Source organism: Micromys minutus (genome assembly GCF_963924665.1).
Source record: "Micromys minutus genome assembly, chromosome: 11".
In the NCBI taxonomy this organism is placed as follows: domain Eukaryota; kingdom Metazoa; phylum Chordata; class Mammalia; order Rodentia; family Muridae; genus Micromys; species Micromys minutus.
In genome coordinates this window covers 2035547-2049147 of record NC_137980.1, presented here as the reverse complement: position 1 = coordinate 2049147, position 13601 = coordinate 2035547, and the positions used below count along the sequence as shown (strand labels likewise).

The 13601-nt window shown below is 35.7% G+C and overlaps 1 protein-coding gene across 1 annotated transcript in view; it reads left to right on the top strand.

Annotated features, from left to right (window-relative positions):
- Positions 1-11532, top strand: part of SLF1 (SMC5-SMC6 complex localization factor 1) — a 63062-nt gene extending 51530 nt beyond the window's left edge. The window contains exons 16-21 of the mRNA XM_080925153.1: positions 3314-3459; positions 4518-4681; positions 5351-5484; positions 7443-7535; positions 7944-8126; positions 10613-11532. Coding sequence (XP_080781279.1) covers positions 3314-3459; positions 4518-4681; positions 5351-5484; positions 7443-7535; positions 7944-8126; positions 10613-11094 — 1202 coding nt within the window. The 3' untranslated portion in view covers positions 11095-11532. The remainder of the gene's footprint in view (positions 1-3313; positions 3460-4517; positions 4682-5350; positions 5485-7442; positions 7536-7943; positions 8127-10612) is intronic.
- The last annotated feature ends 2069 nt before the right edge of the window (positions 11533-13601 follow it).

Below are 13601 nucleotides of genomic sequence, written 5' to 3'. Positions count from 1 at the left end.
AACAACACCACACCCACTACTTCAGCAAGGCTACACCTCCTAAGAGTATCATTCCCTGTGGACCAAGCAGTCACATATAATGAATCTATGGGGCCATTCCTATTCAAACCACCACCTTAAAGGTTTATATATATTAAAAATTATCCAAGTTAGTGTTTTCCTAGGTTTTTGCTCAAGAGAGCTTAGTGTTTAGTTTACTATTTGTCCAGAGACAGGAATAAAGTGAATGGTTTAATCTCAAGAGAAGCAGCTTTTCTGTATTCAAAATATAATTGAAGTATTTATCATAAAGATTTTAGAACAACAGAATTTTCCATGTATTTTAGTAATGTCCTTCTGTTTAAATCTTTATGAAGAATCTTTTTGAACATCATTGCTTCCCAGTTTCTTTTATTACTGTTGATGGTTATTTCTCTCTGGTTATTCCTACCTGTTTTCTTTGGGTTTGTTTTGTTTTCTACATTTCTTTGCATTGTTCTATAATTCAAATACTTTATTTGTATTTTCTGACTCATTAGTAAAGGTAAATGATTTGGCCATTGTATTATGTCATTTTAAGATATTAATGCACTGTCTTTGTTAGGGTTTTACTGCTGTGAACAGACACCATAACCAAGGCACGTCTTATAAATGACAACATTTAATTGGGGCTGGCTTACAGGTTCAGAGGTTCAGTCCATTACCATCAAGATGAGAGCACGGCAGCATCCAGACAGGCATGGTGCAGGAGGAGCTGAGAGTTATACATCTTCATCCAAAGGAAGCCAGGAACAGACTGGGCATCCTCAGGCAGCTAGGAGGAGTGTCTCCAAGTCCTCCCCCAGAGTAACACACTTCCTTCAACAAAGCCACACCTTCTAATAGTGCCACTCCCTGGGCCAAGCATATACAAACCATCACACCCACCTTACATTCACATTTAGTATAATTGCTGAAGGTTATAGTTGTTTTATGAGAATTAAGGCAGTATATATTTCAAAAGTCAGGTATAATCCTTTCTTCTTTTCATTAGGTCTCATGCCCGTCAGTTCCACTTCAAAGCTATAGTATTGTTTTTTCATAACACTTCAGACAGCTATCTGAAATTTAATTTTTATCGTGATTGAAATTCTTGAGAGACTAGCATTAACTGGGGATTAGATTTCCCGTTTATGTAAAATATCTAAATATCTCTTGCTCTATAGGCCTAAGAAATTGTAGTAAGAAAACAACCTTACACAAATAAATTATATATAATGGCAGTGTTTCAATAACATTTTGATCATATTCCATTGCTGACCTTTGAGTTAAACCAATTTCTTATGGTTTTGATGGAATAGAAAACATGTCATCCCAATAATCTCAGGGTTATACAGACGGCCCTGGTTAAATTAGTGGATGCAAAAAAAACAAAACAAAAACCATGGTGACTTATAGATAGGAAGTAGCTAGTAGAGCTAGGAGGGAACTAGGAATAAGGAGAATATGCATTCTATATATACATGAGATTGACAAAAACCAACTGAATTACTGAAATATGTGAATTTACATCACAACTTAAACTTTTATATCACAGGAAGCCCTTAATAAACCTTGTACCCTTTTTAGATATGGCAATATATTTTCCTGATATTTTTTAATGTTTTGCTTTTTTAATGTTTTATGTTTTTATTTTCCTCTATTTTTTAATAATTCAAACTTCTTAAATAATTTTTATATTTACTAATTATTTTAGTTAGAATATTTTTATTTTATTCAACCACCCAACAAATTTTTATTTATATTATAGCAGAAATTCAAGTACACAGTTTTTATATAATAGAGAAGCATACACACAAAGAAATGGCCTAGTATTTTTTAGGACTTTCCAGGGAGTAGTTTGAATGAGTTGTCTCTCAGTCAGGAGAGACTATCTTTTCACTGTGCTGTACAGAAGCCTTTAATGTCATGAGGTTCCATTTGTCACTTGTTGCCTTTATCTCCTGAGCAGAGGAGTTGTACACAGAAAGTCTTCCTGGGCCTGTATCGTCAATTTTTTTCTCCTAACAGTTGAGAGTTTCAAATCTTTCATTAAGGTATATGTTCATTTGGAGTTGGTGTTTGATGTAAGATAAGAATCTAATTTCATCCTTTTACATGTATGTATTTATTTTTCCTGGTACCAGCTTTTGAGGGCATCTATGTCACATACCAGTTGACTGTACAAGCCTGAACTTCTTTCTGGGCCTTTTTATATTCCACTGATCTATGTATCACAACTTTTTTATATCATGTCTTGTTATTTAATGTTAGCTTTTTTAGTATCTTATTGGTTGCTCTCATTCTTGGACGTTGCATTGTGTTATTTATGTTACTATGTTTTAACTTTTTTATTGGTTGGTTGTGTATTTCACCTCATACACCTCAATCCCACTTATCTACCCATCCCTCCATATCTGCCTTCTGACCTTTAACCACCCCTGCCAAAGAAAACAAAAAATAAATAAGTAAATTAATTAATTACTATTTTAAAAAATCTGGTGGCAGTATGTCACACAGGTTTGCCCATCAGCTTTACTTTAGTACAGTGAATTACGGATATGGTTCGAGGCCTCTGACACTATCAATACTGGGTCCTCACCTGGGCTCCTCTCGATATCCTCTTGTTGCCCTGTGTCAATGAAAATCCTACAGCTTAGGTTCTGAAGAGCAGCCCCTTCATACATTCCAGCAGTTCATAGCCGGGGCCCATGTTAGGGCAGGCTAACTTACAGCCTCGTGGTGGCTGTGCCTTGTTCACCCCATCAGCTCTCAGGCTTGTGGCTGCTAGCAAAGGCAGGACTGACTCTACCACCTCCTGAGCTCAAACACTCTGGGCCAGCTTTGCAGCACTGCTCCTGCTAGGGACCCAGATCTGCTCTCACACCCTTGAGGCCAGTACTTCCTCACCAGCAAGGGGTAGGCCATTTTCCCCACTAGGGAGCAACTCTACTGTGCTGCCTAGGTGAGATGGAGGGCTTTTTCTTCTGAATGTATGCTGAAAATTAGTGTCACTGTGTGGATGGCATGGGAATCAGCTACCTGAGAAAGATAGTTTATTTTTCAAATGCTGGCGTATGTACCGTAAAAGTTTCCCTTGAAAAATAAAGAGTAGTGGATGTATATGATATATAATATATAAGTATATATTTATAATGTTAAGTGTTTCATATAATATGTTTATATAAAACCATCTGTAGTGGTTTAAAATTATAACTAAAGTTTATTGGCTTAAGATGTCAACTGAACATAATCCCCAGTGAAGATCTGGAGAAAAGTGTATGATGTAGCAATAACTGTTTACTTGTTTTTATAGACTTTTCTTCAAAAGAACTAGAGATCTTCATTTGTTCCTTCTCATCTTCCTGGCTTCAGATGTTTGTTGCAGAAGCCATCTTTAAGAAGCTGTGCCTACAGGGCCCCACTAGTGTGTGCACTGAGCCTCTCTCTCTCCAGAAAATAGTAAGCCCTGCCCCACTCCAGTTTGTTTGCTTTGTTTCTTTCTCTAAGATGTTAGTTCATGAGTTCAGTTTTAATTCTTAGTTATTTCTTATAAGTAGACAATAGCTCATAAATCTTTTAATACACTAAAGAACCATTTTAGGGTACTTTGTTGTTGTTTCTTGTTTTTGTTTTTGTTTTCCTCAAAAATACATTAGTGAGGCAATAAAGAGATGGCTCCATGGTTAAATCACTTACTGTTCTTCCAGAGGACCCAATTTCAGTTCCTCTACTCCCTAAACACATACATACACTCTCACACACACTCTAAATAAATAAAAAATAAAACCTTTTCAGAAATAGATTTAATTATTTGAGGGAATAAATATTTTTAAAAAGATGTTTGACTTTTGCCATAATATATATTTTAAAACTACATCCAGAATTTTTCTGGATTTGGTATTTAAAAAGGAAAACCTGGAACGCTGTATCCTACGTATGAATATATAGGTACATATTTGTATATGTATGAACTGCATTTGTTGTCATTCTCGCATGTGTTGGCTTTGCTAGCTACGAAGATCTAATGCCCTACCGATTCTTCAGCAAATGCCAAGTCCATTGTTTATGGAAATGCTGGCAAACTGCTTTGTAACAGGACGGTAGAAGAATAGCTCACTCCTCCTCCTATTTATTCTACACCGAAGAAAACCATTAGCAAAATAGAAATAACAAAACATTTTTCACTATTAGGTCGTTTTAAGTAAAAAGTGTGCAAATCATCAAAAATTGGATGAGACTTAACCAAAAGAACTTCCCTAAATGAGTATTAAGTGAACTGGAAAGTTAATTAGTTTCTAATAGATATCATCATCTACAAGATATTGACAAAATAATTACAGAGATAATTACACAAAACTGACAACATTAATATTTAGTCATGTTTGGGGAAGATTATGGAGCAACCTAGTTGTGAAATCAAGAAAATAAAACCAGACTTAACCTCAAAATGATGAAGTAATTCCTTTTACTTACTGCCTTTGTAGTTGTGATAATGATATAGTATTGTTTTGCAACAGATAGATTCCTATTTGCCAGTTTTGGGGAAAATGGACATACATGGGGCTGGAAAGATACAAATGCCAAAAAAAATCTGCCAGCGGCCTTGCATAGAGTCTCAAAGAGCGTTACTAATGCTGAACGGTGCAAAACAGAAACAAGCAGACGGTCGGCCAGAGCTCCTGTGAGTAGTGCTGTTTCTACAGCTGCACTTTGTTTTGGAATGTGGTCTTTTCTCTGAAATTCCTGGTACTTTAGGCTGTCTGGGGTATTGTCTGCATATGTTGATTGAAAGGAAACTCAATTTTGAACCTATAAATACATAAGGTCAGCACTTTTACTGTAATGCAAAAAACATTCTTTCTACTAAGTGCTTCCTGAAAGAAATAAAACTATTAATCATGTCTGTTTCATAAGAATGTTGCTCTGAAACAGAAAGTACTACTTTTTTATAGATAATATAAATAAGGTTTTAGATGCATATGAGATGCTATACTTTCTCAAAATGAGAGAATTCTTGAATGACTCTAGAGGCCTGCACTCTAATATAACTTTCAACTTTATTTCCTCTACAAATCTGATTGACTTGGTTTCCTCCTTGCCCAACATTCTATACTCACTACCTTTTTACTGAGCAGTTGGAGATATAGACTAGTAAAGTAAAAATTAATGCATCAGAATTTGTTCTCATGTAGTTGACATCATTTTAAAAATTGGAAAGAAGTGTGATTGAATGAGTAAGTGGGTTTAAGTTCAAAGCAGGATACATTTTAAAGGAGAAAAAAATACTATCTTATGTATGCTGGCATGACTTACTGAAAAACAAGCTTTTCTTGGTTTTCTTTCTTTTCAGAGAGTTAAGTCGTGCTAAATGTTCCTCTTCATTGAAAAAATTGAAAAAGAAGTCAGAAGGAGAATTGTCATGTTCCAAGGAGAATTGCCCCTCTTTGGTTACAAAGATGAATTTTCATAAAACTAATCTGAAAGGTACCTCAAGTATCTGACTTAACTTATACTAAGAATGTTTCATACTTGTAGTACTTGGAAATCTCACACATTTGCTCTAATGAATGTTTGAGCTTAAATATTGGACTAGGTCCAGGAAATACCTTAATGGACAATGTAATATTCTCTTGAACTCTTATGTATATGGAAGAAGTGGTCATTTAGTAGCTGATGTCATAGAGTAATCCTTCCTTTCTCACCCTGCCTTTCCAGATGCTAAGTGGTGCTCACTGAGCTCCTTCCAGACTTGCCTTCCTTACTTTGCAATTCCACATCAACCTGTGCTGCTTAGAATCAGTGTCTTCTGATTTGAAAGTATAATTTATTCTTCCTCTCTTTTCAGTCATACACATTTTGTGAACAAAGAATGAGGAGTAGGCTATGTTACATTGCTGTGTTAAGCATATGGGCTCTTTTCTTCTAGGCACGGAGCCCAGACTGAAATGTGTTTGGCTTTTGGTTCTAACTGTACTGGAGCCTAAGTACCTAATGGATGGTATTATAAGAATAGTGCTGTAATAATTTTCTCTAGTGCCCGTTTTACTTAGATGTCTTATAACCTGAAAATATGTTATCTACAAAGGATCTCTACTTAGATAAACTAAATTGTTAGATTTATAAGTTACTCTGTTTATAAAGTATACCATGTGTATTGACTCATGGTATGGATTAGCTCTTGAAAACAGTGACAGTAAAGCTTTTATAATTGTTGCATGGGGCAGACATCTATATTTTGAGCCCACTTAGCTCAAAATATGATGACTATTAGATGAAACTTCAGATATTCACTTCAAAGATTAGTGTCTATTTATTGTTTTGTTTTATTGTTCAGAAGTAAAATGAATATGAATGACTTTAGGCTAAAAGGCAGGAGTTGAGAGAGAAAGAAAACTGAGAAATGGAGGAAAAACTTGAAGAGACTGTAGAAGTCATAGAAGTCATATAGAAGTCATGTAGAAGAAATATTCAGTAGAAGTTGCAGAGATAATCTGTAAGTTTGAATAGAATAAAAATATGCTATTCAGTATTTTGTATACTAGGAACAAATAATGCCCCTGATGCATTTTGTTTTCTATGTAGTCATTGACAAGTATTTAAACCACTTTTCTTCATGTCAAATTATGACTTACATGTTATTAATCTTAGTTCATGGAGCAATTGGGAGTAGATAATTTTGACCAGTAGCAACTCCTTACATTCCTCCAAGCAAAAACTGCCATTCTGTGTGTGTGTGTGTGTGTGTGTGTGTGTGTGTGTGCATGTGGGTATGTGTGTGCATGTGGGTATGTGTGTGAGCGTGTGTGTGTGTGTGTGTGTGTGTGTGTGTGTGTGTGTGTCTGGTGTTTATATTAAGATTCTTCCATTTCTCCCTCTGTGTGGCTGTAGCCAAGCCAGACAGCCTATTGAGAAGCAGCAAGCCATCTGTTAATGGATGTGAAGTTCTGAATTATACTTGAGTTGTAGAGGCACTTGTGCTTAGCCAGAAACATCCATTTGGATTAAGCTATAAATGCTGTATAAGAAAGCCATACATTTCAGTGTAGATTCATGAATAAATTTAAGAGGGCAGTTGCACTTTAAAACTTTTATTGCTACAAAACCAAGTATTGGTGTTCTCTGATCATCTGGGGTTTTATTTAATAGCAGAATTGAAGCTTTAAACCTTGAACTTGGAGAGACAATGCCTGTGTTTTCCGTTGTAGAATTTCATTGCCGAACTGCTGACAGAAGAGAAGCTCTGGATCACTGGTGCTCTGCCCACCCCACCTCTTATACTTTTTTTTTTCTTTTTTATAACTCAAGCGATGTTTAAAACAGTTGGAAGGGAAACCCTGTAAATGACTGTCTGGCATGGGTCCAGACCTTCTACTTCATGGCCTTTATTTCCTTTAGTTGTTATCTTGTCTTCTCTGGAATAATCTATTAATTTTTTATGGCAGGAGAAACAGCTCTGCATAGAGTTTGCATAAAAAACCAAGTGGAAAAATTGATTATTCTTCTCTCTTTGCCAGGAATAGACATCAATGTTAAAGGTAAGTTCACTAAGTCTTTGTGCTTTCATTTAGCATCTTACAATTTGTTATACAAAATAGTTTTTAGTATCATATTAAGAAAAATCATTTAAGTAAATTTACCAAACATACTTTAAAAATAGTTTCCAGCCTAACTGATATAATTCATTATGTCATAATTTAGAGTTAATAATAAAAAATACTTTAGTAGCAATTTTCTGGTCATCTCCCAAAGTTAATGTTTTAAAATTGCTTCTTATTTTTATTTTTAAGTAGAAATATGACTATACTGAGTTCACGTTCACCGATGCTATTTTTTATATATGAAGCTCCTACAGAGTAATTGGATGGGACTTGTGGAATATCAATACTTTGCAACCAGCGGTACTACTTCTGCTGTTTTAAAACTTGTCTTGATTTCTAATTTAGACAATGCTGGCTGGACGCCTTTGCATGAAGCCTGTAACTATGGCAACACAGTGTGTGTCAAGGAAATTTTGCAACGCTGTCCAGAGGTAGATCTGCTCACTCAAGTGGATGGGGTGACTCCTTTGCATGATGCACTGTCAAACGGACATGTAGAAATTGGCAAGCTGCTTCTACAGCATGGGGGTGAGTGTGTTTGTGTTAAATGGGTTTTGATAAATTATCTAGGCTTTTGATGAATCCCTCGGAGGCAGATAATGCTTTATATTTTAAAATCTGTAAGGAAAGATGCTTCTATTTTATATAAAATATAATGAAAAATTAAAGACAAAAAATCTCGTAAAATATAGCCAATTTGTATTAGTTATTGTAAGAATCATTTTATACTATGTATACAAATATATACTATTAAAATTTCTTAAGGTTTATGTATGAAAGTATAGTTTTGCAGTTGAAGGTGTTGGTTTTAAATAGTCCTTTAACTTAACGTATATGATATCTTTGTGAACTGATAATTTCTTAAAGCTTGTTATAGTGGATTCAGTGCTTCTTGTGACCACTTCCGTTTTCCATTCTTTTTATTATATACACATGTACTATGTATGTGTGTGTGTGTGTGTGTGTGTGTGTGTGTGTGTGTGTGTATGTGTGTGTGTGTGTATATGTATAACTGACTAAGGTAATATTGTCTTTATAAGACATTTCTTTATAGAGTGTGGAAAAGATAGCCTAGGATATTTGCATTCATATGTACCATCAACGAAGCTGGATTTTGAGGTGTTGTTAAAGTCCAAGGCTTTTGTGAAGTGCATAACTTAAGCTCCATGCCTATTTACTGCTTTTTCTAATTCTGTTTCTTCCAGTTTTATCTTCAGCAACTCCCTTTTAAGTAACATTACTGCATCTGAGCTATTACAAAATTTTGTTTCAGAATACTCTAATTTGTATTTTTAAAAAAGAAACCCTGATAACTAGCTTATAATATGAAAAATATATTTGTGTGAACCTATTGGTTTTGTTTAATTTTAACTTAGAGTTTGATGTGTTTTATGTTATAAATAAAGCATTTCATTCTGCATAAAACCAAAAGGCATTTTGTGTGTGTGTGTGTGTGTGTGTGTGTGTGTGTGTGTGTGTGTGTGTGTGTGTGTGTATGAGAATATATAAGGAAACATGGGTGTGTGCGTGATGGCTTGAGAGACCTGGGCATTTACAGTCTTCTCCTGCCCCCTAAAGGCCCAAGTGTGTCTGTTTTACAAACACTCTTTCATAATTGATGTGGTTTTAGTTTTTCTACCTTCCCTTTTAAATACTACTAGTTTTATAAACCCAACGGTTTTTCTGTTAAGTATTCTCATTTTTCTTCTCAAAGATTTAATCTGACATGCAAGCTACTATTTGTTTCTGTATCAAATGATACACGTGGTGTAAGTATTGTTTAATGGAATGCAGCTGACTGGTTTGTGGAATTAGGTCAGCTGTGCTGATGTAGCTAACAAAGTGAAGTGGTGTGGGAGTTAGTGTCCGGTCTGAGAGAAAACCCACTTGTACTTAGATTTGTCAAGGTTCATCAGCTAAATTACATCTATGTTGTTGTTTGTGTTGGGTTTGATTTGCTGATGTACCCAGTCAGATGCTGGGTTTGACATCACTGTGAAAGCTATATAATCTGTTCATTTCAAGACGTCCAGTCTCGTAAGCAGTAATTTCAAGAGTATACCTTGCTAACACTTTTTTACTTCAGGCACTTGTAATGTTTTCCAAGGAGAAATAAGTTAAACTAGTTTACTTCCCCCCCCCCCCCGAGATGTAAACAAAATTATAGATAATACAATTTTCATTTGGAATTTTTTTCCCACAAATTATATACATTAGCCATGTAATCCTTCCTTTATATGTGTTTTTATAGTCATCATTAAGAGTTTTAGCACTTAATCTTTCTGGTGGTACAATATGTCTCCTATGCTTTCATATCCCTTTTACATCTTCATGAGTGACTACATAAGGGACTCCAGGCTGTGCTTCACAGGAGTGCAGACCACTCCTATAACTTGTCACTCACCTCCAGCTGTCAGTGGTGACCTTGAGTCCTGAGCATTCCAGTACTTCCTCAAGCACTGACTCCAGCTATAGTCAGGCCTTTTCGGTTTTGGTTTGAGTTTGATTTAGAAAGTTAACTTTGAAGTTTATATGACTCCCTTGCCTTTATGGACAACAAACATTAGAAGCATGAAATGAAAACTGTAATGTATCTGTGCAGGGTCTTTATAGTTTTTACATTGCCAGGTGGTTAGTCAGTAATGGAAAAGAGACTTTTTTTTTTCTTTTCCTAAGCTTCTGTCTAATGCATTTTTATTAATGTCTTCTCAGAGTACTGCAATTCTTGTTCTTAATTGGCAGCAGGGACAGTTTTAAAAGCTGTTTTTACTAATCATATAGACTAAGTTTAAGAAAATTCCATTAGACAGTTGACTAGAATTTTCAGTTTGTAAACACACCTTTATTGGTCTGTATGGGCAGTCACAGTATATGTGGGCAGCTAATCAGTAGCAAATATGATGATAAACAGTCCTGGGAGGCTTTAGTTTTCTGGTGTGGGGGAAGAAAGCAGCAGTTAACATGGCAAAATAAAAGTCTTTTGCTCTTAACATTTTACATTTTCTTTTTCACAGGCCCAGAGCTTCTACAGCAGAGGAACTCTAAGGGGGAGTTGCCCTTGGATTATGTGCTATCCCCTAAAGACAAGGAAGAACTATTTGCTATTACAAATATAGACGATACACTGGACAACTTTCATGCTAAGACACACAAACATTTTTATCACCAACAGCTTGAATTTGGTTCATTTTTACTTAGTAGGATGCTGATTAGTTTTTGTTCAATATTTGATTTATCTTCAGAATTCATCCTAGCTTTCAAAGGGTTAAGTCATCTAAATGAGTTGCTTATGGCATGCAGTAGTGATGCAGAACCTACCAGTACACATACTGACTGGTTACTGGATCTTTATGCCAGGAATCTAAAGACACTAAAGAAGCTCCCAAGTGTTCTGAAGGAACTGCCTGAGAATCTAAACGTGTGTCCTGGAGTTCATACTGAGGCCTTATTGGTGACACTGGAAATGATGTGTCAGTCAGTCACAGAGGTGTCATGATGCCAGAAAGTATGGATCAGAGCTTTCCAAACATGCAACATGCTTTGTCACTTAATATATCCATAACTTATGGAAAATACTAAGTCAAGTTATTCACTGACAGCAAATTCTCACAGCACTTAAACATCTACAGATCTAAAATGCAGGCTCAGGATTTCACTCAGATAAATACAATAATAAAATGAAGTAGTTTTGTTAGATATAAAATGCCTCACTAATTTTTTTAAAAAAAATATTCTTTAAATATTTATTTATATTGTGTATGTAGAAAATTTAAGTATTTTTTTCAAATCAAATGCCCTTTCCTCTGAGTGCTGTAGATCTTAAAATCATGGCAAGGACATTCGCTCAAATGTGCATCTGTATACTTGTAAAGGTTACTTCTTTATAGGCCAGTGTTAAATGTGTATTTGCTTTTATGTGTTTCTAAATAAATCTTTCTAGAACTTTAAATTATGTTTCATAGTCTTTACTTTTTAAATGCTAAATGAACTACACAGTCTAACAGTTCAGGTCTGTTATCTGTTGTATTTTAGCAGAGCATGCATGAAACAGGTTTCTGTTCACTTAATCTATTGGTGGGAACATTTTGCCATATATTAAGTTTTACTAACTATTATAATTAAAATTTACTATTAAGTTGGCAGTGAAATAATACATCAGAGGCATTTGAAATTTTGATATACAGTATGAATTTCTGGAATAGTATTGGTTTTTAAATATAAACTAATTTTAATATAATATAAGGTAATTTTTTATAGAAACTACTAGTTTATAACTTAAAAGACAGAATGTGAATATTAACCACTTAAATTGTAGTTCCTTCTCTGGGGAGTAAGTTACATTGTGTTACACATGAGGAAATATTACAACTTACATTTAGATGTTATATAATATAATTACTGATCTAACAGCAATCAGTCTGTTACGGAGGCACAGGTTTGTTTCACAAAAGGATCTTTCAACAAGATAGAGATGTTCAGTATCTTGTTACTGTATTTATTGTAATCCAAATAAAAAATTAACTGCCTTAATTTCTTTCACTCTAATAAAAATTAAGATTCTTTTGTATGATTTTATATATATTGTAAGAAATTGCATAAAACCTTGCTTTTGTTATTTACTTAATCTGCCAAAGTATCAGAAAACATGAGTTGTTAATCACTTGGGAGGCTGAGTTGGGGAGTGGCTGAGTTTGTAGCCAGACGAGACTATACTATGACCCTGCCAAGAGAAAGAAAAAGGACATAGAAGAGGCAAACTGGAAGGAGGGGAGAGCAAAGAAAGGAACCAGGAATAGCCATTTAATCTCACATATACAGGCATGTACATGAGTAAACTAACACAAACCTGAGCATGGCTGTACTGACTGGTTTTGTGTCAACTTGATACAAGCTGGAGTTATCACAGACAAAGGAGTCTCAGCTAAGAAAATGTCTCCATGGGATCCAGCTGTAAGGCTTTTTCTCAACTAATGATCAAGGTGGGAGGGCCCAGCCTATTGTGGGTGGTGCCATCCCTGGGCTTGTAGACCTGGGTTCTATAAGAAAGCAGGCTGAGAATGCCATGGGAAGCAAACCTTCTCTCCAGGGAAGTAACAACTCTCCATGGCCTCTGCATCAGCTCCTGCTTCTTGACATGCTCGGGTTCCAGTCCTGACTTTCTTTGGTGATGAACAGTGATATGGAAGTGTAAGCTGAATAAACCCTTTCCTCCCCAACTTCCTTCTTGTTCATGGTGTTTTTTGCAGGAATACAAACCCTGACTAAGACAAATTAGTACCAGCATAGTGATGTATTCCTGTGACAACCTGACCATGCTTTGGGGAGGACTGTGGAAGGACTTTGGAACTTTGAGCTAGAAGAGCCATTGGGATATTAAGAGTTCTGTGGGATGTTCTGTAGGAGCTTGGAAGATACAATTAAGAACAGTGCAAAAGATGGAGGCTTGGCTTGTGAAATTTCAGAGTGAAGATTAAAGACTCTTATTAGACTCTTATCAGGGCTGTTGATATTTTGATTATAATGATTCTGTGGTTTTTGGTTTGCTGGAGCTGAATAATCAGCTGTGATTAATAAGATACCAGAACTACTAAAGCAAAACCTTTGCATTACTGGGACTATTGATGCTGGTCAGCTGGACCTAAGAAAGTAGTGGCGATTAAGAAGAGACCAGCATCATTGTGGTGAAATCTGAGAACTGCTTTCTGAGAGCACAAAACAGGCTGTGTTCAAGAGATAGCCAAGGTTATACCTGGTGCTGTGGCTTGACTAGATAATGTGTAAGAGTCACCCAGGTAGTACTGGTTTTGAAGAAATGAAGGGATCATAGAGAGCAGGTGAGGTTTGGCACTGAGAAGCCATAGAAGGCCACTGGTGAAGGTACAGCCTCAGTTGTAATTAATGCCCCAGGACAGCAGTGTTTTGGAGATGCCAGTACCTTGAGATGACCACCAAGAACAGCAGTACCATTGGAGAATGGCCAGCTAGAGCCTAGAAGACAAGGTG